This window comes from Aspergillus glaucus (assembly GCF_001890805.1).
Source record: "Aspergillus glaucus CBS 516.65 unplaced genomic scaffold ASPGLscaffold_3, whole genome shotgun sequence".
Taxonomy (NCBI): Eukaryota; Fungi; Ascomycota; class Eurotiomycetes; order Eurotiales; family Aspergillaceae; genus Aspergillus; species Aspergillus glaucus.
Genome location: NW_019170455.1, coordinates 1270651 through 1296184, shown reverse-complemented (window position 1 = coordinate 1296184; position 25534 = coordinate 1270651). Strand labels below are relative to the sequence as shown.

Below are 25534 nucleotides of genomic sequence, written 5' to 3'. Positions count from 1 at the left end.
ACCGATTTTAACCCTAAGTAGCTACCCTGATACTAGCAATCCAACCAAAAAAAAAAAAAAAAAGAAAAAAGAAAAGGGCATGCTCAATGCAAAAATTGAAGGAATTATATTATGCTGCCCAAATTCAATATTCCCACTCACCCCACGCCTCAATAATATCACTGTCATCTTCAGCTACCCAAGGCTGCTGTCTTGTCCATTCCTGTATATACACGCGTAAAGCTAACCAGCGCATGCACGTCTGACCAGTAGACCATATGCTCCCAGGAGTGCCTTCGATCACACCAACATAGCCCTTAGAATCAGTGTGCAAGTCATCTTGTCGAAGGTCATTTACAGGTATGCTGGAAATTCTGCTGAGCTCATGATCATAGCAATGTGCAACACACGGATAGCCTAACGAAAGGTAATTATAAATCTGCGTAACAAACCCATCGTGGATCTCATCGTTGAATTCATCCTGAGGGTTGAGCTTCCTGTCCACGTCATCAGTATACCTATGTCTTATGGAAGGGTGAAAGGGATGTCGATCTCCGTACTCAGATGTTACATCAGAGGACGCGGAAGATTCATCCTTATGACCCCGGACGGGTATTATCGATTCTGTTAGGATTAATTCGTGTAGATTCCCATCACTCTCACTGCCTCTGCGGCATGTTCCCATCCAGAGACCATCACCACGGTTGTCACCAACGTTTAGGTTTGCACTCCACAACCCCCCATGGTCCTGACATGGTTGATCCACATTTATTCGCTGATGGCGAGTAGCATTTCCAATATCATTTATCGTTCTTTCAGGAGATAGGCTTCGGGGGAAAACAATGTCGTTTCCAAGCAAGGGTGGGCTCGTAGGGCACGTCACAGTAACACCGCTTTGCCAGTCTTCATCAACATCGTCCTGAATTTCTCGGACAGTATCTATAACCTGATGAACTGCGGTCGATGTACCCCCTTCTTTGGCCTCGACCATGGCCAGACCCTTCGACTTCGCTTCGCCCATGTGTCGTCGGCAGATGTGTTGGAATTTCCGCGACAAGTCATCAGAGGATGTACCATGAGAGGTAGCAATCCGCTCCTTCTCGGTGTAGGGAACGGGCTTTCCGTTGTAACTTGTATCAATGGAAGAATGGCTTATGTTTTGAGAAACTTGTTCATCTGGGAAAGCCGCAAACGTTTGCTCTTTTAATTGCTTGTTGGTTGATTGTGCAGCCAATGAAAGTAGATACGCCGAAGACTGTTCGTCACAGCTCTCCCGACGCTGCTCTTCAAGTTTGGGTTGGTTTATTGAGTCATTTGTTGATGCAGATGAAGATAGTGACGGCAGACCCAAACCACTGGAATCCTCGCTATAGTCGGAAGTAATTTCGGAGAGGCTTGAAATGTTGACTGGGTAACTCTTCTGAATACCTCGATGAGCCAGTGATGAACATGAGGACTGGTCACCGACAGTATCTATATATGTATCTTCTGCCTGCAACTTTGGCGGGTCACTATGATATCGATCATATGAGGTGTCTCTGCGAAACGAACGCCTGGCAGTTTCTATGAGCTGGGGTGTAAATCTTCTCGGTGGAATTGCAGGTGTGAAGTTGTGTGTAGGAAAGAATGGTTTTGGTTCAAATTGAACTCGTCGGTAATTCATTCGCATTGTTTCAACCGGCTGTCGCGCTTTAGAACCTCCATACCGCACGCACCTAGCGAAAAACAATGTCCCGGAATGTTTGCTCTGTAGTATGCGAGCAGGTAGTTCTAGCAGATTTGATACCGACTCGGCCCCTTTCTTCAAATGCGAATCTATCGCTGCCTTCTAATCCGACGTCCGTGGTCTCGATTCTTTCGCCGATGTTTATAGCTGATGGGAACGTTTTGATGAGGCAAGGTGAAAGTCTTGAGTTCATAAGATCGAATCGGACGTGGTCTGTACTTGTATAGGAAAATGAGAAAATAATAAGGAAAAAGTTGATGATCAGTTGAGGGAAAGTTTGCTTGTCATTTGGGCCGCGCCTTCCTTCTACTAGTGTACGAAATAAAGAACAGTGGCACCCCTGAAGCACACTGAAATCTGAGAACCAATGATTTGTGTGGACAATTTAAGGGGGCAAAAGAGTTTACTCCGTGCACAAAATACCGAACGAGGAACATTCGTCGGTCACCCTGTACTCCGTACTATGTACTCCGTATGTTCATGGGGGCTTGTATGGAGTACTTCGCATGGAGTACATACCTTAGTATGGAGTATGGATCCGGAGTTATGGAGCACGGAGTACTCTCCTATCCAACCTAGTGGCAACTATTGTCATGAAAGTGCATACCCGAGTACGACAGGAGTAATTGAAGCTCTCTACGGAGTACATAGTACTCTATATTGTAGGTACACAGTCTGCCGTCCATGAGCTAGTTCACTACCATGTAGTAAGTGTTTCCAGACACATGTACGGAGTACGGAGTACAGGAACCGAGAGATATAGATAGTAATAAGTACAGTACGGATAGCGCTCGGAGTATGACAGGGGTAAGCGGGTACGCTGGCGTAATACAGTACACATGGGGAATAAAAAAAATATCCAATGATATTCGCTATTGCTAGAGCAAATGGAGTGCTATGAAGTCAGAGTCCGTATCATTGTATGATACCATTATACTCCGTACAGGCCACATGTACTGTAGTCTTCTATCCAACCTGACATCTACACCAGTACTTTACTATACTGTCAAATCAACCATATCATAGGTCCTTTCATTATCAGAGAATCACCTTTTTGTCGCCTGGATAACAGACCTCCAGCACTCAATTCTAGAGAGCTGTCCTCTGGTTAGTCAACCCCGCCTCAATGTGGCTGCCTGTACTATCATACAATTGTGCTGACTACCAGATATCTACTCTTAGATAGTTGTCGACCTCTTCGCGCTTCATGACATTATTTTTCTAACTGCCTTCATATCCTCGGAGTGCATTATTCTGTTGAACAACTCTTCGCCATGGCGACTGTAAATTTGTCAACCAATGGTCCTTCGATATCGAAGAGCTATCAGACTGTGGTCAATGCCACCCTTCCTACCGGTCCTGCAAGCTCACCAACGTATGCTCAATGGGCTGTTTTCTCCGTTTCCTCCCCACTTGTCAATGTTTTCCAGCAAGATTCCGGAAACAAGGAGAGTGTTTTGAAGGTTCAGAGCAGTGGAGGTTGGTTTTCCATTGTATCAGTAGAGTTGGTATAACGGCTGACAGATCTATTTCAAAGACGGTGAATTACTTGATCTTATTGACGAGTTCTCAGAGGGGAAAGTGCAGTTTGCATTTGTGAAGGTTCGGGATCCGAATACTGGGCTTCCCAAAAACGTCCTCATCGCATGGTGTGGAGAAGGTGTGCCTGAACGAACCAAAGGATACTTTACCAGCCACCTGGCGGCGGTCTCTAAGTTTTTACATGTTTGTTGACCTCAAATTCCAGTTACTCCAAAAAAAATCACTGACCAGATTTCAAAGGGCTACCATGTTCAAATCACCGCTCGTTCCGATGGCGATCTAACCCCTGAAGGAATCGTACAGAAAGTTGCAGATTCGTCAGGCTCCAAATACTCCTCGGCGACCGAGCCCCCTGTGGTAACTGCCACTCCCAAACCCCCAATCGCAACAAAGCCCGTTTTTACCCCGGTTCGCACTGGTGGTGCCGGGCCAAGCCCGGCACCACGTATTTCGAGACCTGGAGTTGCTAACAGGGACGTTGACGATGATGGATGGGGGGCTGATGCACCACCTGTTACCAGGACACAGCTTGAGAAAGTCCAGCCAGCATACGCGCCTACAAAAGTGAACATGCAAGAACTTAAATCCGGGAGACAGGCAACGACGGAAAACAGCGCTGAGCGACCCGCTCAGGATAGTGGCGATGTTGTCAAGGGCGGATATCAACCAATTGGCAAAGTGGACATTGCTGCCATACGAAGACAAGCACGTGAATCGGGGGAGCTTAAGGATGAGCGCCCTGCGCCTGTCAAAGGCGCATACGAGCCTGTTGGTAAAGTGGATATAGCTGCTATCCGTGCGAGGGCACAGCCGTCAAGTGATGCTACAGCATCCGCTGGAGCCAACGCTAGCGATTTGGCTGACTCTCAAAGGGACAATGAGCCTGCAGCGACGCTTGCTACAGCGCCTAGTTCCTCTGCGCGCCTGACAAGTCTACCCAAACCAAAAGTATCGAACAGAGTTGCTGCGAGCCCAGCATTCACGGGAACAAAGCCACCTGTGCCCACCGATGCTGTGTCAAACCCACCTGCTGCTGCTGCTTCGCAAGTGGGTAGTGCAAGCAGAACCTTTGCTGATGAGGGTGGCAAGACACCTTCCCAACTGTGGGCGGAAAGGAAGGCCAAGGCACAGGGTGCCGGTGGTGCGCCAACCGAACAGCAGGGCGGAAATGTAAACACCGGTAAAGCCTGGCCACCGGTTCAGACTGCACATACCGGTGCCAGTGATTCTTATGAGCAAACTACCGAGTCGGTTGCAGATATCGAAACCGACGTGCCCCGCCAGGGCGTCGGTGCTATTCGAGACCAGTTTGCTTCAAAGCCAATTGCTTTAGACACGAAGCCCACTGACACACAAAGCACACGACCAGTGCCCATTCCTAACTTGTCGGCCGGTCCTACGGAAACAGAAGTCGACCACGAACCTGAAACCCACCAAAACATCCCGAGCCCTCCTCAACAACCTCGATCGCCAAGTCCCCCATCTCCGCCAGTGCGTGAGGCTTCGCCAATCCGCGTTGCCATGCCTGTGGGACGGGGAGTCTCAGATGCCCATGATGAACAGTACTCACCCCCTCCCGTTTTGCCGTCAGAGAGCCTTCAGCAAGCCGTTCCAGACGAAAGGGACCTTGAAGATAGTACCCATGATATGGGCCGTGCAGTGGCCGAGACTGCCGCAGGACATGGCTTGCAAGCTGGTGGTGGTATTAAAGCCCTTGTGCAATATGACTATGAAAAGGCCGAAGATAATGAAATTGATCTGAAGGAAGGAGAGTATGTGACCGATATTGAGATGGTTGATAAGGATTGGTGGTTGGGTATGAACACCCATGGCGAGAAGGGTCTATTTCCGAGTAATTACGTTGAAGCTGTGGAGGACGACCATCCGGTTGAACCAGCATCAGAGTCACGGGAATATGGGCACGAAGCAGACGTTCCAGCGGCTTCAGCTGACCAGCCCGCCGCTCCCTCATCAGTGCAGGATGCAGTGAAGGGACCGACGGCCGCAGCATTGTACGACTATGAAGCTGCGGAAGATAATGAGTTGAGCTTCCCAGAAAATGCTGAAATCACCAAGATTGTAAGTCACCCTGCTCTCCATACTATCACGTCGTATACCATGTCGTCGTCAGGCATCTTCTATTAAAAATTCGCTTCACTTTTGTCCTTGAATAGAGGATTTATGGCTAATATTATTGATTTCTAGGAATTCCCCGACGATGACTGGTGGCTTGGGGAGTATGGCGGTAAGAAGGGCCTGTTCCCAGCCAACTATGTCCAGCTTAACGACAGCTGAAGATAAAACTCCAAGGTGGTTTTGTGTAAAACAGCAGACTGTTTGCTTTACAGATTATATCCAGTTTGTTAGCTGAACCTACAATTATTTTGTTTCATATCAAAGGAGATTTTTTTTTGTAGTGCTTGGGTATGTAATTGTGGATATTGGTAATCACGTGAGACCACGTCAAGACGCTCGAAATTGCAACTCCTTATAACCTTGGAAAGTCTCCGACTAGAAGTGCGAGTTTGCTTCGCAGTCCAGTGTACTCGGTACATTGTAGCTACAAGCCGCGGTTTTACAGGGATTGGACGCCTGTCGCTTGACCCTGCTCCCAGTTTTACTTATCTTGCGTTTTCTGATAGTCCCTTCCTCTACCGCATCAAATTTCATAGTGCGTGTCGGCACTCTCCAGAACACACCTTTACTATACAAAAATGGCTTCGCTAGGAGAGGATTTGCTTGTCACTGTCAACAAGCTGCAAGACCTGGTCTTCAATACAATTGGGAGTGACTCTTTGGATTTACCACAGATTGTGAGTTATTTTATCTATTCCATAGCTGAATGACCGGCAATGTAATGGATCATCATTTTAACGCATGTATCAGGTCGTGGTAGGCTCACAGTCGTCGGGCAAATCCTCTGTGATCGAAAACATCGTTGGTAGAGATTTCCTACCAAGAGGGAGTGGCATAGTCACTAGACGCCCATTGATTCTACAACTTATAAACATACCCAGTGAACGCCATGACAGACCTGGTGGTGATGAGGTTCACGTACCGCATACAGCCGCCAGTGTAGCTGGTCAAAATGAATGGGCCGAGTTCCATCATCTTCCAGGTCGAAAGTTTGATGACTTTGCTTCGGTCAAGAAAGAGATCGAAGCCGAAACTGCGAGGATCGCGGGAAGCAACAAAGGGATCAACAGACAGCCCATTAATCTGAAGATATTCTCTCCTCACGTTCTCAACCTGACCTTGGTTGACCTTCCTGGTCTGACAAAAGTGCCAATTGGAGATCAACCGTCTGATATTGAGAAACAAACCCGAACATTGATTCTGGAGTACATTGCGAAACCAAACAGCATCATCCTCGCGGTCTCTCCGGCTAATGTTGACCTTGTGAATTCCGAAGCTTTGAAGCTTGCTCGTCAGGTGGATCCAATGGGCCGGAGGACAATTGGCGTTTTGACGAAATTGGATTTGATGGATCACGGTACGAATGCAATGGATATTCTTTCCGGTCGTGTTTATCCACTTAAACTCGGCTTTATCGGTGTGGTCAACCGATCCCAGCATGACATCCAAGCGGGCAAGTCTCTAGCAGATGCGCTACAAGGCGAAGCCGACTTCTTTCGGCACCACCCGGCTTATCGAAATATGGCAAATCGATGCGGAACGCATTTTCTGGCAAAAACATTGAATACCACCCTGATGGCTCATATTCGTGATCGATTGCCGGACATCAAAGCGCGCCTAAACACGCTCATGGGCCAGACCCAACAGGAGCTCGCCAGTTACGGTAATAAGCAGTTCAGTGGGAAGGAACATCGTGGGTCATTGATACTACAGCTCATGACCCGTTTTGCGTCTTCTTTCATTTCTTCCATTGACGGAACATCATCCGAGATATCGACCAAAGAACTCTGTGGTGGTGCGCGCATATATTATATATTCAATTCTGTCTTTGGAAACTCGCTCGAGACAGTCGATCCCACACATAATCTGACGCTTTCGGATATCAGAACTGCCATCCGCAACTCGACTGGGCCGCGTCCCAGTCTCTTCGTCCCGGAACTTGCATTTGATCTGCTTGTCAAACCCCAAATTAAATTACTGGAAGCGCCTAGTCAAAGATGCGTGGAACTTGTCTATGAGGAACTCATAAAAGTCTGCCATACATGTGGCTCTCAAGAACTCCTACGGTTTCCGCGCCTTCAAGGCAAACTTATCGAAGTTATTTCTGATCTTCTCCGTGAACGCCTAGGGCCTTGTTCGGGATACGTTGAATCGTTGATTTCTATTCAACGAGCTTACATCAACACAAACCATCCCAACTTCCTTGGCGCTACCGCTGCAATGTCATCCATCATTCAGAATAAGCAGGAACAGGAGAGAAAAGCGGCCCTGGCAGAGGATCGGAAAAGACGTGAAAGACGACGACATAAGGAGCTGGGTGGCGTCAACGGGGTTGCACCTCAAGAAGATGAGGAGGATCGGCTGTCCGAACAAAAAGCACAAAACATCCCTGTTAGAAGTCAGTCAGCCAAAGGCAACAGGAGCATGTCTCCCAATTTCGGCAAGTCAGGAGAAAACGGCATCGCAGCGGCGCTCAGTGGGGCGCATTCGAGCCCTCAGGCAGCGTTTGGAGCTTCGAATACGACGCGGGATTCATTCCTGAACTATTTCTTTGGCAAAGACGGTGTGCAGAGCGCCTCCTCTTTGCCTCCACCCTCTTCACACCAAAACAAGCAAGCAAATTACCCTAGCGAACCAAGCATTAGCCAAAGTATTCGCCGACCGGAGTTGCGCTCTCCCGTGATGCCACCGGAAGAACTTGCAGTTCCACCTGAGTACGGCAGTGATATGCTTCCATTTGTAAGCCTCATCCCCTTTTGCATACTTATTGACATCGACTGACCCAAGTTTCTAGCCCAATGAGAGCTCGGAGCCGAGCCTTACCGATCGCGAGGTCCTAGAGACTGAGTTAATCCGCCGATTGATCTCGTCGTATTTCAACATCGTCAGGGAGACGATTGCTGACCAGGTCCCCAAAGCGATTATGCATTTATTGGTCAATCACAGTAAAGATGTCGTGCAGAATAGGCTTGTTAGTGAACTATACAGGGAGGATTTGTTTGCGGACTTGCTTCACGAGGATGATGGCATCAAGGCAGAAAGAGAGAAGTGTGAGAGACTTCTGGAGACCTATAAGGAAGCAGCCAAAATCGTGGGTGAGGTTCTCTAGACCATCTACGTGCTGCCAGTACTCATGTTGGTTTACAATTGCTATTCTTTTGTTTCTTTTTATGAGTTTTATAAGATTAAACAGTTGTCATCGGTTTTGTACAATGTGTGGAACAAGATGGCAGGATGCTGGGCTTGGTGTATATGTTAGAATCCCGTTCATGTATGATGATGTCTTTTATGAAGATATTGCTTGCTCCATTTCTTTCTCTACTGTTGGGTATTTGTACTCAAAAAAGAAAAAAAAAAAAAAAAAAAAAAAAAAAAAAAAAAAAAAAAAAAAAAAAAAAACTGGTAAGGTTGTATAGATCATAACATAAGAACAAGATTCATATGCATGTAGGTAAATTTAGTCTTTCTTCAAACTATTTTCTCTCAGTCGCGTGCCCTCGAAGCCGTATAAGCCACCACCGGCAAATACAAGAGCTGCGCCAACAAGCACACCTGGCGCAAGTTGGTTTCCAAACAGATATATGGACAAAAGCAGCGAGACAAGCTTGCGAATGTTCAAGACGATCGTAACAGTCAAGGAAGATGTTTTTGCAGCAAGTAGGTGAACTCCACGGATGCACAGGAACTGTGTCAAGGCATTCATGAAGAGATATGCCACCTGTATCGGAACACGAGCAAGGAAAGACTGAAAGAACCGATGCCTTTGAACAACCAATGCCAGAGATGAAATAACACCAGAAACCGATGTTGGCATCGAAAGCACACTAAGAGGAGCAGTGGTCAAAACTCCTCCAAGATTTGTAGATGTGAAGGTAGAGATCTTGGAAAGCAACGGGGGAGACGATAGCAGAGTCCGCCATTGGGACAAGAGCTGCGGGTAAGATGTGAGGAAAAGTGGCAACGAGAGTGTATGGGAGTAGAACAGAGCCTCTTTCCAATTATTCCGACCATGGTGCTCATAAAGTCGATCCGCGAAAATACCCTGAAACGCAGACAGAATCATTGCCAATGCGAGCATAGAGAACCCAGTGACCGTGTTTGCAATGGCGTGGCTATCGCTATCAGTCTCGATATTCATTGATTGACCTCTTGCTTCTGCATCTGCCAATGCCGCACCCACAACACCTAGGGTAAGCAGGATGACTGCTACGACTTGACCCCGGGAATACCTTTTGCCATTGAATAGGTATCCGATTATCATTGATGCTACTGGCCCCCCAGAGCGAACAATGATGTGCAGAGGAACAGAGATCTTGTATGCAAATGCCCAGTTGTTTAGAAGATTGATTGTCAAAAAGAATGCAGTGTACACCAGCCATGAGCGAAGTGGTATGACACGCTTGGATATGAACAATGATCGAGGACCTTCAGATATTGAGATGAAGTCCGGGAGGGTAAACAGAGCAGTTACAATGAACTGAACAAATGTTATCAGAGGACCTTCAATTCCAAGTTAGTATAAAAACATTCTGTAGCCTTCTCAAAGACTAGCTGCTCACCAGAACTCGGCTCTTCCCTACAGTATAACATTAGCTTCTGCCCTTACACGTACTTTGTATCTCTAACTTACTTAATAATAGCCTCAAGCGCAAACACCTACTCCAGGCGTCAGCTACAATGATTCTCACGGCCTTGGAATGCTCAACTTACATTGGCACAACAACCGCCGAAAATCAGCGAAACCATCAGGACCACATTCATCCAGCTTGGAAAAGTCGCATGGGCTGCTGCCGCGCCTATGCCTGTCAGAGAGCCATTGGTATCTCTGCTGCTGCGGGCATTCTGCTTGTCATCATTGCCGGAAGGCAAGTCGGTCGTGTGACTCGGTGTTAGGTCATTGCTCGTCGCTTTTAACGTTCCATTGCTGCGACTAGACATTGTGCAGCAATTGACAAAGATGGGCTATCTATCCGCAATAGCCTAGAGGACAATGGCATCGATGATTAGCATATACCGTTGAATAGGGTGTGCCTTTTACCTACCAGGTTAGAACGTTCCGAGACGCGATTACTGGGGTTTTTTATTGTTTGGCCTGGTCGTGCTGCATGTCCTGTATTTCGGTCTCGTTTTTCTCAATTTTGGCAAATTCCGGACCAATTGCCAACGTCTGTATGGATATATATATATTTGTGGAGTTGATGCGATCTATCTGGCTTTATCGGAGACTTGTTATCGCGCCATCAACGCGATAAGGACAATCTTCATAATATCTCCACATGGGCGACAATTGATGAAACTGGACATTCCTAGGTTTATACATGTGGTTGTTACACCCACTCATCTTGTATGCCAACCACCGTCAAGGTATTACTATTCCATTAGATAATATCAAAATAAATATATGTGACTTAGATCACATGCAAACAATGTTGGATTACAATCCGGTTCAGAACCCAGTCACTCAGTCATCCACAATATCGTCGTCACTCAAGACTAGCTTCTCCTCTTGATCTTCCAAGGGTTGCGGGAGTTGCGGCCCAAATGTACTTTTATTGCTGTGATCCTTGCTATGGGGTAACCTCCGCCGGAGAAGACGATTAGGTCCCAGCAAAGGATCGTTGCCATGGTCGTTGTTGTTGTAATGAGGATCGCTGTGAGCTCCAATACGAAAGCTGGTGATCGTATAGAGCTCTTTTGATTCGACTTCGTTCTGTGAGATTTTAGCCATATATGGTAGGTGCCAAAGTAATGCGTCGTTGCGAGGCATCATTGTCACAGTCTTGAGCGTGTCACTGTCATTATATTGATCGATGTCACAAACGGCTGAACGGTTCTTCCAGCTCTGTATGCCACTGGGCTGGGAGACTGCTGTGCCGAATGGATTCAGCAGATGCTTCATCCACAAGTCTATCAACCCTTCAATTTCCTCGGATGCGCTCCATAAACGCAAAGATGTTGGATAAGACATCTTATAAGCATCGTTCCCACGCCCTGATCCCAACTTCCTTCTTACAGGATAAGGGAGAGCGAAAAGCAGGCCTCGCGTAGCTACCTGATAGCTAATCTCGTCTTGGCGTAACATGTCAACACCTGCACTGAAATTTCCGACTCCACCGACTCTTGCCCTATGTCTCTGAGCGCCTCTTTGGTCCGCGCACAACATGTCACTATCTGACAATGCCCCTATACATTCATCCAGACAGTCTGTGGATGGCAGGCACTCGCAGGATGGCACATAGTTTTCATGTAGGGCGCTTATGAATGTTTGGATATCCGTTCCAGTCTCATCCATGAGCTCATCAACGCAGACCTGAGATACTTTGGGTCGCCCATGGTGGCGCAAATGATCTGGCGGCGAAGGGGGCCTAATGCTCCCTGTCGTACTGCTAGCCTCGTCACGCTTGTTGTATACGATTTTACCAACAGCATGGAATATCCCAAGACTCGCTTCTCTCTGAGTGATCATTTTTAATGACTCCTTTTCCATCTGCGTGAGTCCTACACCATTTCGAGACGACTTCTTTGTCTTTTTGTTTATGCTTCCTCCCCATGCTCCTGATTTGTCTCCTCTGAGGCAGACAAACTCAAGAGAAGAAATAGCACTCCTGATGTCTCCTATCTCAGACATTCTCTCGAGAAATGCTGGCCCCGGGACTTGAACTCGCCTGGAATGACGAGCCTCCTTCTCCAATACCAGCCTTAGGGCTTTTTGCATATATGTGGGAGCAATGCTGTTGAAATCGATAAACGTGGCGTTCGGGTGGTTGTAAACGTCCGGCCCCAGTAACCTGTGGGCAGTTAAATTATCCAAAACAGAAGATGCCGAGCCCAAAAGTGTTTCTGAAACGACGAGCACGATAGGAGGATTCATTGTTTCTTCCGGAATCACTTGGTTACTCGACCTCGATAGGGCTGTTGCAGCAAGATACCTCTGGAGAGAAAGCCTGAAGGCAACCAGACCAGACGAATTCCGACTCAGAATTGTGGGAAACTCCTCTATAAGGATAATACGTCGCTGGGGTGGTGTAGGGTCATGGCTTCCTCCAGCATCAGGAGTGCTCTCTGTCCCGTCCAGTTCAAGTCCACTAAACTTATCACCGCGTCCCAGGAATTCCTCGAATTGAGCACCAGTGGATGTATAACCCTTCGTGTTGAATTCGGAGGCTGGCGGATTCTTCCACTCGAGGACGTCGAAGCCTAATGCCTTAGACAACAAAGATACGGTAGTTGTTTTCCCACAACCGGCAGGACCACGCAGAACGAGCAATCTCTAGAATCCATTAGCAAAAGCAACAGGCGCAAAGATGGAACTGAAACATACACATCTATTTCTCCCTATAAATACATCATTCAACCAGTTCTGCACATCAGTAACTTTCCGCTTATGGACAGCTAGCTCATCCAAATTGGATGGGCTGTACTTTTGGGCCCATGGACGTGCATCGTCCTCTGCGGTGACGGTAGCTGATGGCCGAGATTGACTCCCGCCTTTCGGGGATTGAGGAAGCAAGAAGCGCTTGGTAGAGCTCGCACGCTTCCCTATCGAATTTGACTTGGTCGATGGTGGATCCTGGCATGGTTTGTCTTGACTGTTCTCCTGCGCTCCTGTCCCGCCCTGGGAACCAATGTCCGCGTTTATGAAATGCTGCGTAAACAACTCATCAAAAGAATCGTAGTCATCCTCTATCAAATCGTCATCGTCTCCAGCTTTTTCCGTCGTGGACTCCGCGGGGCGCGTTGGTTCGAACTTCTGCAAAGACCATTGCTGTTCCTCATTCGCGGGTTGGAAGAAGCTGTGCAAAGAATCCCCGGTTGATTTGCCATTCAATGGTTTCATATGCTTCTTTTTCTCGGGTAAAGGAGTGGACGAATACGATCTGCTATTGGAGTGGCCGGAAGTCGAGGTCGTCTTCGACCGCGAGGACAGGAGGGGAAGTGCTTTCGAACTTGACCCGGAATCGCCAATGGGCAATTGGGTCGCATCGTTTCGGGAGCCCTTCGTAATTGGAACATGGCTTGCAGAATTCGCGTCGTTTGTTTCTATCTGCACTTCAATGTCATCGTCTGTGTCAGATGAGTAGACAGTGAATCTTCGCTGTCTCTTTGAAGGACGGGTGTCCATGATGGCAAGTCGCTTCCACAGGGGAGCGTATCATTCATTGTATTAAGGAAGACGCAGCAAGAGGCGCATATCGGTATTGGGAAATAAATCAGAGAGCGGCGGGAGTGGTCTTTGAGTCCCCTACAGGACAAGCTTTTGATACTCAACCCCAGGCATCAAATGATGATAAGATACGTAGATAAGATAAATTGGCAAGAATCAATAAATACAGTACTACTAAACCCAGGACTCATTGATTCAATAATTAGACTATTCTCATTAAAAAAGTGCGGTTCGGCTGCCAATAAAGCGACACAAATATATACATAGACGCTGAATAAAAAAAGGAAAGGAAAACAAAAACAATGGGTATATCAGTGATACAAGAAAATGAGACATCATGTACAGAAGAATAACTGAAATGCCCAAGCATATACAAGAAAAGATGGGCTAACAATATGGTCAAGCACCCCCAAACACATCATAATAATAATCATCGTCAAGACCCTCCCGAGAGGGAACTTGGGGAGCTTCCCCGGCAAAGACAGCATCGTCAAATCGAATGTTCAGCAAACGAATCTTTAGCCCATAATTGCTGATAAGGTCAATCAATTTGTTAGTCTCTGCTGTGATGGGCTGTTGATTCAAGAGCATAAGTAAGCCGTCGAGCCATTCAGACGCAGTGCTGATGGACTGTGGCCGGAGAGTCAACAATACCACCTCTTTCTGTGTCGCCCTACTGGTCGAGCGAGCGCGATTATGACTCTTCTGAGCACTCGCGGCTGTCCCAGACGGGACATAGCCATGAATGGTAATCTTGGTAGAGGAAACAGGTTGGTGAGGCGTGGTCTTCACAGTTGAAGAAGACGCGTCGTCTGGTGCTGCCGAGACGTTCGAAACGACAGACGAAACGGTTGAGAGATCAACTAAGAGCGCAAGTTAGCCAAATGAATCTCTAGGTGGAAGGTTCCATGCTCACTCTTGACTGGCAAGGCGTCCAGGTCTGGGCGCCGATTATCTGTAGTATCAAAATCCCCAAAGTGAAGATATCTTCTGTTATGGGATAATTGGGCATATCTGTACGTGGATTTGGACAAGGACGACCCTGTTTCCGATTTGGAAGGGTTCCCATTGAAGAACCAAGCGCCCTGCAGTAGACATCGGATTCTCTGCTCCTTGACAAACTGCAGAGCTTCATGATGTAGTTCGTCACGCACCTGACGGAGATGCTGGCCCCACACATCTTCATATGTAAGTTCCAAGATCTCCATCTGGAGTTCACGAAGCCGTCGATAATCAAATTCGGCCAGTTCTTCCTCCACGTCCTGTACATCCTTTGTCCGTGGCGCTCCTCCGACAACTGACTCAATAAGGATGCGAACAAGCTCAGAAATCTTATCGAAATCCTCCACCTCGGAGCCTGTAGCTTTCCACAGCCGAAAGAACGCATGAAGCCCCGCAACATGCAACCGGGTCCAGTGCAGCAATAGAGGTCTGAATACTCGGTCTAAATTGGATTGAGAGTCCATGATAAGATAGCTCTTGGCATCTTCCATGTCCGACTTGTCAACTTCGAAATGGTCGTACAAGATTGAAGATACTGTCAAGGATGCTCGAGCAATTGGACATCGTTGCTCCGCCGATTTCGTTGACTGCTCCAAGAGCATCTTCTGAAACTCGTCTGAATAGTTTCGGACATAATCGGCAAGATCCATCATTCCTAGAAATCCGGTCCCATCAAATTCGGAAACAGGGTTCTCCGACTCGAACCCAAGTCGCCGCCATTTCTCCGAGTGGTGATTCTTGGAGGAGCGTCGCGTCTCGTCACCAGTATCCGGTGTCTTGTTCTGATTCTTCTCGGGATTGCTCGCCACGTAAATCCCTTTCAATGCCCTTCTGTGTTCTGGCTTCTCTAGGTCCAGATAAACGTCACGCCACTTCCGCAGAAGCACCTTTGTTAGAGACTGGAACTCAATGAGGGGATGCGCCAGATCCTGCAGCGCAGTCCCCTGCATGAGAACGTAGACAGCCCTGATCGCGCCCAAGTTTTGCAATCTTTGAATGAATTTGGGCCATTCAAGTTCCGAATCGTTTGTTATTGAGTCGCGCATGAGACAGTTGATCAATTGGAGCGCATTGGCACAAAGTGCATGATCGGCGGACGAGAGCCTGCTCACAAGCATCTCCAGGAATTGCGGGTAAATGGCGATTGCGGGTTTCAGGGCGCGAAAACCGAACGTTCCTGACTGGGAAAGATGGCCGCCGGCATAAGGGTGTGATACGACGGACACGAGAATCGACATTGCTCCGCGCAGTATGTTCACCAAAGGATGCGTGACAATAAGCTCGACAATCTGGAAGCGAGTCACAAGACTACATTAGTATGGCGTCCGTGACTGAATAAAGCATCTAGAGATCAAGTCCGAACTTGTGACCAATCACCGAACTTACCCTTTCCACCACATCCTGGTCCACAAACTCCCATCCTTTGTCAACCTCCAGTAGCCGCGCAAGGCTTGTCAAACTGTATGCCAATGTATTCCCACTTGCATGTAGTGTGAGGTAGCGCAATCTAGACAGCCCACCTTCGGCGATGAAGATATCAGCAAAGGAAGGATCCCCAATATTTCCCTGAAGTTTGAAGACGGCCATTTTACGGACAGCGTCTTCATCACTCCTCAACCTCTCCACGAGTTCAGGGATGTTGATGCCCTCCATCATGCAAAAAGAAGCGCGGTCCTGCGCGAGGAATCGGGAAGGCTTAACGAATGGACGAAAAGAAGATGAAACGAATGTCAACCAAGCGGTCAAATAAATCAAAACGAATGAAAGAGGAAATTAATTTAGATAAAAAAATAAAAGGAATGGCTTGCGGCAACAACAAAAATAAGAAGTACGGAGGAGTAAATTGGCGCTGCGAGCGGAGTCAGTCAGGGGTGCGGAGGCAGGAACCAGAATTAGTTACATGGGCTGGCGTCTAGCCAAAGGTGTACCATATCGTATCCACTTTTGAGACATTGAGCAAGCGAAAAATATTTCCAAGGCTGTTCTATTCCTAAGTTTTCTATGTGTAAATTTGTGAAGGCAGGGAATTGATACTCCACGCATGTCATCGTAAAGGCGACCAACTACTGCGAAAGCCCTAGCTAGTATCTGCGTCATGACCACCCCGGGTATGGCTGAGGATCTGCTCTTGTAAAGAAAACATGGGGTAAGATACTGATATAACAAAATAGATCAATTCAATGATTCTCAATTCAGTCCTTGTCTATAATCATCATGCACTGGAGTTAAGGAGAAAAAGAAAAGAAAAGCCATTTCTTATGCGCCAATGAATAGTCCGACAACCCAGTGAAATTCAAGTATCGTTGGTATAAACATTACCCTAACTCCATCAAATGCCATCTTAATTATATGCGTGTACGTCGTAATCGGCAAACATGACTAGGTCAAGATGCTCAAGAAGAACAGAATGTGGCGCAGGGTTACCGCCGCCAACCAACATTCCATATAACATGTGCTATATCTTTGGCCGTGTTTACTGTATCAAGCACTCTGTCGAAGATACCAGCATCTGGCGACTCACTATAATCGCCCAGCGAGAACATATCCGAGGTCAAATTGAAACCCCGGTCCATCTCCAGTCCATCCTCATCATCTTCAGAGCTGACGGAGTGAGGGCGAATTTGAGTGGACGCGCTTGAAACTTGCTTGGACTGCCAATTGGACTGCCAGCTAAAGTCAAAGCCGCCATTCGAATCATATCCATCATCATAATCATCATCATCATCATCATCATCCAGAAGGAAATTGGCGGATGGCTCGGAGGATCGGCGCGAATCTTTAGGTGGTGCAGGGGATGGCGACGGTGATGAGCGTGAACCGAACCAACGTTCAAACAACGAGCTTGCAGGTGGCTCGGGCATCTCTCCTCTGAGAGTGGTAGACGGAAGGGGTGCAATGGTTTTGTTTTCGTTGTTACGCGGGGAACTCATGTTTCCGGACGCTGTGTTGGAAAGCATCTGATTCGCCACAGCGACATTGTTTGAGAACAGGCCATCCTCGAGCCCTGTTAGGTATTTTCCGTATTCTTCTTCCTCGTCCTTTGCTTCAATGGCGATGCATTGCACGACCTCATTATTGAAATGGATGTGCCGCCTTTCATTGGGTGACCCTATATCCGAAACGGACGCAGTTGTAGGTGTCCCGGCAATTGCAGTCGGTGTAGTACTGCCTGTTTGATCCTGTTGATGCCTGGATCGCGAAATTGACTGATCTTGTGTATTTGCTGCCTCCTTCGCCTTCAGTAGGGCTCCTGCACGTTGTAACAGTGTATGTTGAGACAATGATCGTTGCAGCATTGTCTCTGATGCGGTCTTTTTCTTCAAAATAGGCTTCCGAGGTTGACACATATTCGGCGTCGTCAGATGGGTCGGCGGAGGTGAGGCATTTGAACCGAAATTCTTAGATGTCTTCAACGGACCATACAACCATGTCACGTCGCAATCCTTGAGCCTGTTGGGAAACTGTTAGCTTGGAGACACCAAGGCGCTCGGAGAGGGGCTATAGCGGTATGCTCACCAATTAAGGGTTTCTGGAGAGATGGTGTCCAAGTCAAACTTCACTTTCGCCCACGTTCTCCAGGAAGCATTTTCCAGTCGCAGCCCGTTGCTGTAGACATCCTTGCGTTTCGTCATGTAACGCCATGATGTCCAGATATCCTCCTCTTTCCAGTCATGGGAGAGATAATCAACATGTCTTGACGGTTCTTCCTCCAGCGAAGTATCATCGGCTGCAGGCGTCTGCAGGCGCTGGCCATCTATTGATGGCTCAGTAGGATTACTACTGACAAGTTCGTCGGACTGCTGTTGCTGTTGAGACATTACATCCTTCTGGAACACTTCTTTGAAATCATATGAGGGGAATAGGATCTCGTCTTCGTCATTGTCACCATCATGCTCATCGTCAATACTGGGCGAAACGCTACTGAGAGTGGGAGAAGACGGAACCGACGAGGCCACAGATGATGAGATCGGACTAAGACAGTCCGTAGAAAGATAATCACTATGAATGGACACGGGAGACTTGATCGAAACGTCTGAGCCCCTTAGGATGTATCTTTGTGTGGTGGGACACTGCAGCGGATCCGGGGTAAACCGCGAATACTTTTCCCGCGGTATCGTGAGCACAGCTGTCATCTTTCAACCACGACAGCTTAACTGAGATAAATATGAAGACGATTCGGAATTGCGATCACTAGTCCTTGGACGCAACGGCTGTCTGGAAAGTAACTTCGGAGGGGGCCGGTACAGGGACCAGGGATCCGTCGCAGAACGCGAAAAGTAGCCGATCAATCAAGGGATGGACGTAACCACCAGGCATAATATAATATAATGAAGCTGTGGATAGTAAAACCGGTGCAAAGGTCCGATAACTATGCGTAGTGGTGTTCCCTAACTTCCTGCACAACGACGACTGACCAACTGGGGCGAAAGCCCAATGTAGGGCCTGTAACCTAACCACTACTCTGCAGTAGGTATCAAGAGGGCAAAAATTTCCCTTGTATTCGAAAATTGAGAATTGAAAATAATTGAGGAAAAGGAGTAGAAGGGAGGATGGCGCTGTCGAAATAGTGACGTGGTAAACGGGAAGCAATCTTCCGATGAGTTCAATTGAAATTGCGGAGAGAGAGAGAGCGAGGATTTATCTTTTCAGAGAAGAACAAGCAGGGAATGAAGCAAACACAAATAGCTTTTTGAGCAAATGTTATCAATTGAAAAAATTATTTCCTTTTTCCCGTTCCGGCGGAAGCATAAAATAGTAGTAAGGACGTAGCAGTAACAGTAAAGTCGTAGTAGTACGGGAGTGGAAATCGAAGTCGCCACCAAACTTGTTATTGTGAGATGATACTACTCCGTACTCCGTCCGTATCGTACTGCGTATGTATTCCGTACTCCGTAAAACCGGGACCGGGGAAAGCGGAGGCCACATTGGCCAACCAGCTGGCGTGACAGGTGTGGAATTGACCAACCGGAAGACCGTTGGGCTGCAGGACCCCATACTTTGTACGGAATACAGACCGATACGTTTCTGTAATTTATAATACATGGTCCAGATCTTCCAGGAAAGCCGAGGAAGAATCAATAATAATGTTATTCATGTACTCCGTACCCCAGAATAAGTATCAAACAACAATGTTTTATATACTGCTGGGCTTTCTTGTCGCCCTTTCCCTGTCCTTCCTTTTTTTTCCATCATATAAACTTCCATGCTCTACGGTGCACTTGTACTCCCTAGACTTTCAAATATACTTTCTGGTGCCGCCTCATAGAAGGATTTGAACCCAGCAATCCCGACAATGCACTACATTGATTGGGCGAGTTTTTCCTAAACTGGTTGGACTGTGGCAGGCCTAGACCAGACAATCCAAGAATAACAACTGGATGGGGGCATCTGGAACACTGAAAATCGCTGACTGCAGAGATAAAGATGGCAAAAAAAAAAAAAGGTATGTTAATGTCGGTTGCTATTCTGCAATCTTGACAAATCCCGATTGAGCCATGTGCCAAAGCCCGTGGCGACCAGCATGCATGGACATGATTGACAACGGTCTCAACGCGGTCCTTTCTGTCCGATGCCTGTCCGTGCTACTACTCTGTACGTGGCTTGCGAATCGTGCGTCTTACCTTTGGATCCTGCGATGCAAGTGATAGGAATTCGATTATTGCTTCGAAGCTTATTGGACAATTCCAATTCACCATGGAGGTCTGGAGCAGAAGAGAACCCATTTCCCCTTGTTCTCGGGATGGTGGAGGCATCGGTATCTGCATACTGGAGAGTCCAAATACACAAGACATGCATGGCATCCTCTTCCTTCTCCCCATCCCCCCTCTTGACCCCCCAGAAATCATATCGAGGAAAGGCGGGGTATGTTAATCACTAGATCCTTCCTGCTCAATCAATTGTACTGGCATGGGTTTCCGTCCCGTATCTTCCGGTGATTGAAATGTTTGCTTTCCTCATCTTCCTCATGTGTGCACAACCATTTACCACAATGCGCACAATACATTTCATCAACGGACGTACATATTTCACCATCCACAAAGTGCTTTGTACATTTGCTCGAGCCTAACTGCCGGATGCGTCTTGCCATGCGGCGTGAGGTTCTCAACCAGCACGAGCACTTGGCTGCCGATTGGTTCCGGAGTCTCCGTGTTTTTGATGACACCTGCTGTCCAGAACCGTTATCAGTTGGAAGATCTCAACGTGGGGTCGATTGCTTCGTTATATCTTCAAATGGCATTATTCTATTGAAAACCGGTTTCACGGGAAGTCGCTATCAGTAAATGCAACTTAGTACTATGTTACAGTATTCGTATAGATGACTGCTTGTTAACTTGCACCTCTGCGGGATACAGAAATTGCTCGCGCAGTCTATCACTTTCATTACACAAAGATTGTCTTCTGTGCTCTGCATAGTGGTTGATCTGCCCAGGCTGAGGCCATTGATCGTCCCAACTTCGCCTCTCAGTTGATTCATTTCAATGAGCTAACAGAAACCTCAGATGCGACGGCCAGGCCAGAAACTGAATCCAAGCACACCAAGTAGTGATCCAGCCCGGTCTTTCAAGGATCGAAACAGGGAACGACATTATGCGCCAGTATCTGAGACGCTTGGAAAACCCGGAGTGCATGAAGGAGAGGCCAATGCTTCAATGCTGAAATAGAAACGATTTTCTTTTACTTTACTCCACTATCATCCACAGGGTACTTTGTACTATGCGTCAATAATCGTAGTATAGAAAATCACGTGCATCCATGGTATGTAGTATTAGTTAGTTAACTAACTACCGCATACGGTTAGGTCAGCGGCCACCGGACCCCCGCGTATGTACGGCTACGTGAACGACAAGCGATACTACCTTCCGATCAAATAGGACCAGGAGTTACTATTATTCGAAATAATATTGAAAATGGCGGAAGTCGCAGAGTCCGGCCCTATTGAACCCCAGGCCAAGCACGTCGTGTATTGCGGAGGTTGGTCATCCATGTGACGCAATTTTTTTTTTTTAAAAAAAGCCCCTCACACTTTTTACAATGCTAACTGCTTTTTGCTGCTAGTTTGCACACTACCTTCAGAGGTATGGGATGAAACTTGACGAAGACACGTTCTCGTTTCGTGTCATAGCTGTGTCAATGGCATGCTAAAGATTGCTGTTCGGTGGTTAACCTATACGATCGTGATTTCTAGTACTGCGAGTTCGGCGGGACAGCTAAAAAATGCGAAGAATGGCTGAAGGACAGTTACCCGGACCTGCATGAACAATTATACTCAGAGGGTATGAAAAGCTTGCCCGGAAGAAAAAGAATGCAAAATCCGGTGGAAACTAACGGTTCCGTTGTATAGAAGCCGTCAGCGCCAACCTATCGAATCTTTCATTGTCCGTTCGTGAGCGCGCAGCCAAGGATGCTGCGAAGAAGGAGGCCAAGGCCGCCGCAGCCGAAACACGCGATGCCGAGCGGAAAGCCGCCTCAAAAGTCCAGATCAAGCGCATTGAGCGTAACAAGCGCAAGCACGTCACCGTCATCACAGGGTTGGAGGTACATGGGTTGGAGAACAAGAAGGTCGCCAAGGAACTCGGTAAGAAGTTTGCTACCGGTTCTTCAGTGACGAAATCCGCCGCTGGTGTCGAAGAGATTACGGTCCAGGGTGACGTGAGCGACGATGTGCAAGAGTGGCTGGTGGAGGTGAAGGGAATTCCTGAAGCGAACACTGAGTTGGTCGAGGATAAGAAGAAGAAGAGCAGCACTTGATCGGATGAATATTGAGGTTTGTTTTGCATTATAATGATTATTCGACAGCGACTATACTGGATAAAGACCCGAAAAGGAAATAACTCCACTGCATGCTGGGGTATCATGAAAACCATCTTGCCGGTACAAATAGAAACCCGAAATCAAAAAGGCAGGTGAACAGATCCCAAAGACAGAATCGTCAAAGTTCGTCAAACATCTTAAGAGGATCGGCCTCAGTGGGCGATGCGCCTGCCGCGCTCGCAGTTTGACGATGATCAAGATTAGGCTTGCTCTTCTGGCCGTTCATCCTTGGAATCGCGGTGGAATCTCGATGTAGAGGAATGTCCGAGGTCTGGTTATCCAACGACGTAGTTTGCAAACGCGCTTGAGAAGAATCGACGAGCGGCCAATTCTGGACAACCACAGCAATCACAAGAGCCAGCGTAGCGGTCACAACAACGCTCCAGAAGATGCGCAGTCGCCGATTGACACGAGACTGCCACTCCACCTCTTTTTTTTCCCAATGGGAAACCTCGTCTTTCATTTTCTCAAGTCTGCCCTCAAGCGCCTCGGCCTTTTCTCTACTCCGCTTCATGCGTTCTTCGAGTGCTTCGATTTTCTCGAGTTGCGGCTGGAATTCGCCGAGTTCTCCGACCTGTCTGTTAATCTCCTGGTACATGCCCGCGACTTCTCGTTCGAACTCGTTGAAGATTGTTGATGTTGAGTCGGCCAGGCCTTGGAAGGAGCCAATGGTCGTATTCAACGCGGTGATCTTTTCCAACAGATTGTAGTATGTGTAGTCAAGTCGGCGGGTGATGTCCGTTGCGAGCGTTCCGATCGATACCAGTGCAGACCGTAGATATCTAAACGAATCCTTGTCAGCGTCTCGATGAAACGAGTGAAAAGGAATAGGAGATATACTCACTCCTCTGCCTGCTTTCTCCTACTCGTCAGCTGCTCCAAATCCCCCGGCGAGCGAATCTCCTGCTGTCTGGGCGGACCAATCCTATCACTCTGCTCGATCCCTTCCAGAAAACTGCCCCTCCTACTCCCAGTCCCAACACCACTGGTCGAATCCGACCCCCATCGCGTCCGAGAAGTATCCCGTGTCACCGGCCTCAACAACCCATCGTCACCCTCGCGATCCTTCTCCTTACTACCTGACCCTGACCAAGTTGGCAGCAAAGCCCTGGCGCCCGCACCAGTTGAAGAGGCAATCTGGCTCATTGTCCGCGGGAATCGGATATCGCGCGATTTGCTGCGTTTGTGTTTATGCGGTCTCGATTTCCCGGGGTCTAGATTGCTGTTGGAGTCGATTATCGCATGGCGATCTTGATGTTTATCATCGCGACTCGTATCGGCGGATCGACGCTCATCATGACGTTGTTGGGTAGGGTAGAAGCTCTGGAATGTTTTCCGACCACCATTGCTCGACATTGCCGCAAACGGCTGCTTTAAGGGTGGGTGGGTATTTATCTGGGTATCGTGGTTGGACGGTTGATTGATTAGGCGGGGATGAATGTCACAGATAAGAGATGGTTAAACAGCGACTCCTTCAAACATGTATCGAACACATTCTCCCTGCTCTTTACTCCGTAGAAGCATTAGTTAATATTGAAGTGCCTCGAAGCTTGGGCAGTAACGGTGCCAAGGCCTTGATCGGCAATGTGTTTCTCAAAAAGGAATGCCTACAAGTACTATGACATTGCAAGATGATACCCTAAATTTGACATCAATTTCAGTGTAGAATTTTAGATGTTTAGATTAAGGGATCAGAGATCTTCAATTTTTGTCCTAAAGATATCCTAGTACTGTGAGAGATATGATAATCATTGGCAATGAGGACCAAGCAATGAAAGCATCATGTTAGATGTGATAAGACTGAAAATATATCGCGGAGTTCAAAGGTAGGTTGAGCTTCCTGGTGGGTTTGCTGGTCTTCTCCATAGATTCCTTCACCCCTGCTTGCGAAGGTCCTCGTGCCCTTTGAACGCCTCGGACAACTTGGTGATGTTGAGGTCATCCCAGAAGTCCACTTCCCGTAGGAAGGGTTGTAGAGCGGGACGTCCCAAGATGGACTTGAGGAAGATGACGGGTACCGTCCACGCCGCTAGGGCCGCTTTAGCTTCAACACTGCTGACAGCCTGTGAGAATTTTTTGACGTACACCCGAGGGTTGCCTGGGTAGTGGTATCTTAAGTCCAACAACTTATTGAACTCTTGATTGACAAGCCGCCATGGTTTGATGGATTATGCTGACCGCAATCTATCCCACGCACTGCGCGGGCAGCGGATTCCGAGGATTCGGCCTTGCGCAGCGGACTCCATCGTGGATTGCAAGATTGCCAGAATGGAGAAGCATTTCGCTTCCCATGTGCTAAAGGCCTTCTGTCATTGAGACTGAACTTGGTAGTCTGCGTCCTGGGTTGCGCTGGGGGTCCCTCCTCCCTGACCACAATCCACCAGTACAACGAATCTCGAGAGCGGAAAGTCAATTCCATGAACCCAGCCCATGGGCAGCACGGAGATGCAACGCGTCTTGTCTTGCCTCCGACCTTCCGTGATCCGATCCTACGCGGATTTGGAAGAGCAATGCCTTCGAGAACTTGGCTATAAAATCCTGTGACATTGCTATAATTGGATGGATTCATTTGGGTTAGAAGGGGCCAAAGTAAGGGTGTAACGCAAAAACTCCAATACACCGAAGCACTTCAATTCGTAACTGGCCTTTTGTTGGTCCCATTCGGCGAGTAAGAGTTGAATTTGAGTAACCACTTCTTGAAGACACTCGTCAATGAGCTCCTGGCTTACTTGATAGGAGTTGTTTGGTCCAGGTCTATAGTGTGAAGGACGAATTTCGCCAATGAGAATGTTCCAGTAAGTCGGGGTTTTCAAAGCGCAAAGCGAATTTCAAAGACTCTGACCATGTGCAATATATAATTGCTGTCATCCCTTAATTTTGGAGCAAGTCTAGCCCTAACTTCATTCAAGGGGATGAACTTGAGTTCAAGAAGTCGAGTCTCGTTTGAGCCTGTTGGCCTATGATATAGTAATCCGTTTCCTCAAGAAACGCCATCTCGCGGTGTAGTCTGAATTCTAGCCCGGCGTCTGATTTGATCACTAAGATTCAGACCGAGGACAGGCCGCATATTTACAAGATTCCATAGTTTTATGGGAGAGGGTGATGTTGGAGACTGAGCAAACTGGTTAGTTAACGCGAGACCAGAGATCGAGGTATCTGCAGAGAAAATGACC

The 25534-nt window shown here is 47.7% G+C and overlaps 11 protein-coding genes across 11 annotated transcripts; 3 read left to right on the top strand and 8 right to left on the bottom strand.

The window, feature by feature from the left end:
• Window positions 1-88: 88 nt before the first annotated feature.
• On the bottom strand, window positions 89-2039 carry ASPGLDRAFT_43113 (uncharacterized protein). Its single transcript, XM_022545744.1, has one exon. The coding sequence runs from the start codon at window positions 1646-1648 to the stop codon at window positions 125-127; it is 1524 nt and encodes a 507-aa protein (XP_022404703.1). The 5' UTR covers window positions 1649-2039; the 3' UTR covers window positions 89-124.
• A 651-nt stretch (window positions 2040-2690) lies between these two features.
• ASPGLDRAFT_43112 (putative actin binding protein) lies at window positions 2691-5703 on the top strand. Its single transcript, XM_022545743.1, has 5 exons — window positions 2691-2812; window positions 2888-3184; window positions 3243-3430; window positions 3488-5326; window positions 5453-5703. Exons 2-5 carry the CDS (start codon window positions 2980-2982, stop codon window positions 5540-5542), a joined length of 2322 nt encoding a protein of 773 aa, XP_022404702.1. The 5' UTR covers window positions 2691-2812; window positions 2888-2979; the 3' UTR covers window positions 5543-5703.
• A 258-nt stretch (window positions 5704-5961) lies between these two features.
• ASPGLDRAFT_118908 (dynamin-related GTPase DNM1) lies at window positions 5962-8492 on the top strand (the record flags this gene model as incomplete). The annotated part of the gene is made up of 3 exons (XM_022539997.1): window positions 5962-6060; window positions 6134-8122; window positions 8178-8492. The coding sequence occupies 3 exons, from the start codon at window positions 5962-5964 to the stop codon at window positions 8490-8492; spliced, it is 2403 nt and encodes an 800-aa protein (XP_022404701.1).
• Window positions 8493-8782: 290 nt separating this feature from the next.
• Window positions 8783-10651, bottom strand: ASPGLDRAFT_72144 (putative UPD-GlcNAc transporter (Mnn2-2)). Its single transcript, XM_022549595.1, has 5 exons — window positions 10426-10651; window positions 10094-10363; window positions 10014-10039; window positions 9943-9959; window positions 8783-9883 (listed from the first exon to the last, which is right to left on the bottom strand). The coding sequence occupies exons 2-5, from the start codon at window positions 10319-10321 to the stop codon at window positions 8841-8843; spliced, it is 1314 nt and encodes a 437-aa protein (XP_022404700.1). The 5' UTR covers window positions 10322-10363; window positions 10426-10651; the 3' UTR covers window positions 8783-8840.
• Window positions 10652-10844: 193 nt separating this feature from the next.
• ASPGLDRAFT_118055 (putative cell cycle checkpoint protein Rad17) lies at window positions 10845-13220 on the bottom strand (the record flags this gene model as incomplete). The annotated part of the gene is made up of 2 exons (XM_022539924.1): window positions 10845-12653; window positions 12705-13220. 2 exons carry the CDS (start codon window positions 13218-13220, stop codon window positions 10845-10847), a joined length of 2325 nt encoding a protein of 774 aa, XP_022404699.1.
• A 515-nt stretch (window positions 13221-13735) lies between these two features.
• Window positions 13736-16282, bottom strand: ASPGLDRAFT_164740 (ELMO/CED-12 family protein). Its single transcript, XM_022542582.1, has 3 exons — window positions 15936-16282; window positions 14464-15838; window positions 13736-14410 (listed from the first exon to the last, which is right to left on the bottom strand). Exons 1-3 carry the CDS (start codon window positions 16203-16205, stop codon window positions 13947-13949), a joined length of 2109 nt encoding a protein of 702 aa, XP_022404698.1. The 5' UTR covers window positions 16206-16282; the 3' UTR covers window positions 13736-13946.
• A 435-nt stretch (window positions 16283-16717) lies between these two features.
• ASPGLDRAFT_1017247 (protein phosphatase regulator REG1) lies at window positions 16718-18967 on the bottom strand. Its single transcript, XM_022539420.1, has 2 exons — window positions 18066-18967; window positions 16718-17999 (listed from the first exon to the last, which is right to left on the bottom strand). The coding sequence occupies exons 1-2, from the start codon at window positions 18680-18682 to the stop codon at window positions 16970-16972; spliced, it is 1647 nt and encodes a 548-aa protein (XP_022404697.1). The 5' UTR covers window positions 18683-18967; the 3' UTR covers window positions 16718-16969.
• A 286-nt stretch (window positions 18968-19253) lies between these two features.
• On the bottom strand, window positions 19254-19592 carry ASPGLDRAFT_22799 (uncharacterized protein; the record flags this gene model as incomplete). The annotated part of the gene is made up of 1 exon (XM_022543221.1): window positions 19254-19592. The coding sequence occupies one exon, from the start codon at window positions 19590-19592 to the stop codon at window positions 19254-19256; it is 339 nt and encodes a 112-aa protein (XP_022404696.1).
• A 1865-nt stretch (window positions 19593-21457) lies between these two features.
• On the top strand, window positions 21458-22298 carry tma22 (putative RNA binding protein Tma22; the record flags this gene model as incomplete). Its single annotated transcript, XM_022540024.1, has 4 exons — window positions 21458-21521; window positions 21606-21625; window positions 21736-21823; window positions 21892-22298. The coding sequence occupies 4 exons, from the start codon at window positions 21458-21460 to the stop codon at window positions 22296-22298; spliced, it is 579 nt and encodes a 192-aa protein (XP_022404695.1).
• A 181-nt stretch (window positions 22299-22479) lies between these two features.
• ASPGLDRAFT_119031 (uncharacterized protein) lies at window positions 22480-23717 on the bottom strand (the record flags this gene model as incomplete). Its single annotated transcript, XM_022540011.1, has 2 exons — window positions 22480-23143; window positions 23206-23717. 2 exons carry the CDS (start codon window positions 23715-23717, stop codon window positions 22480-22482), a joined length of 1176 nt encoding a protein of 391 aa, XP_022404694.1.
• Window positions 23718-23929: 212 nt separating this feature from the next.
• Window positions 23930-24930, bottom strand: ASPGLDRAFT_1506009 (uncharacterized protein; the record flags this gene model as incomplete). The annotated part of the gene is made up of 2 exons (XM_022542164.1): window positions 23930-24459; window positions 24540-24930. 2 exons carry the CDS (start codon window positions 24928-24930, stop codon window positions 24236-24238), a joined length of 615 nt encoding a protein of 204 aa, XP_022404693.1. The 3' UTR covers window positions 23930-24235.
• Between the last annotated feature and the right edge of the window lie 604 nt (window positions 24931-25534).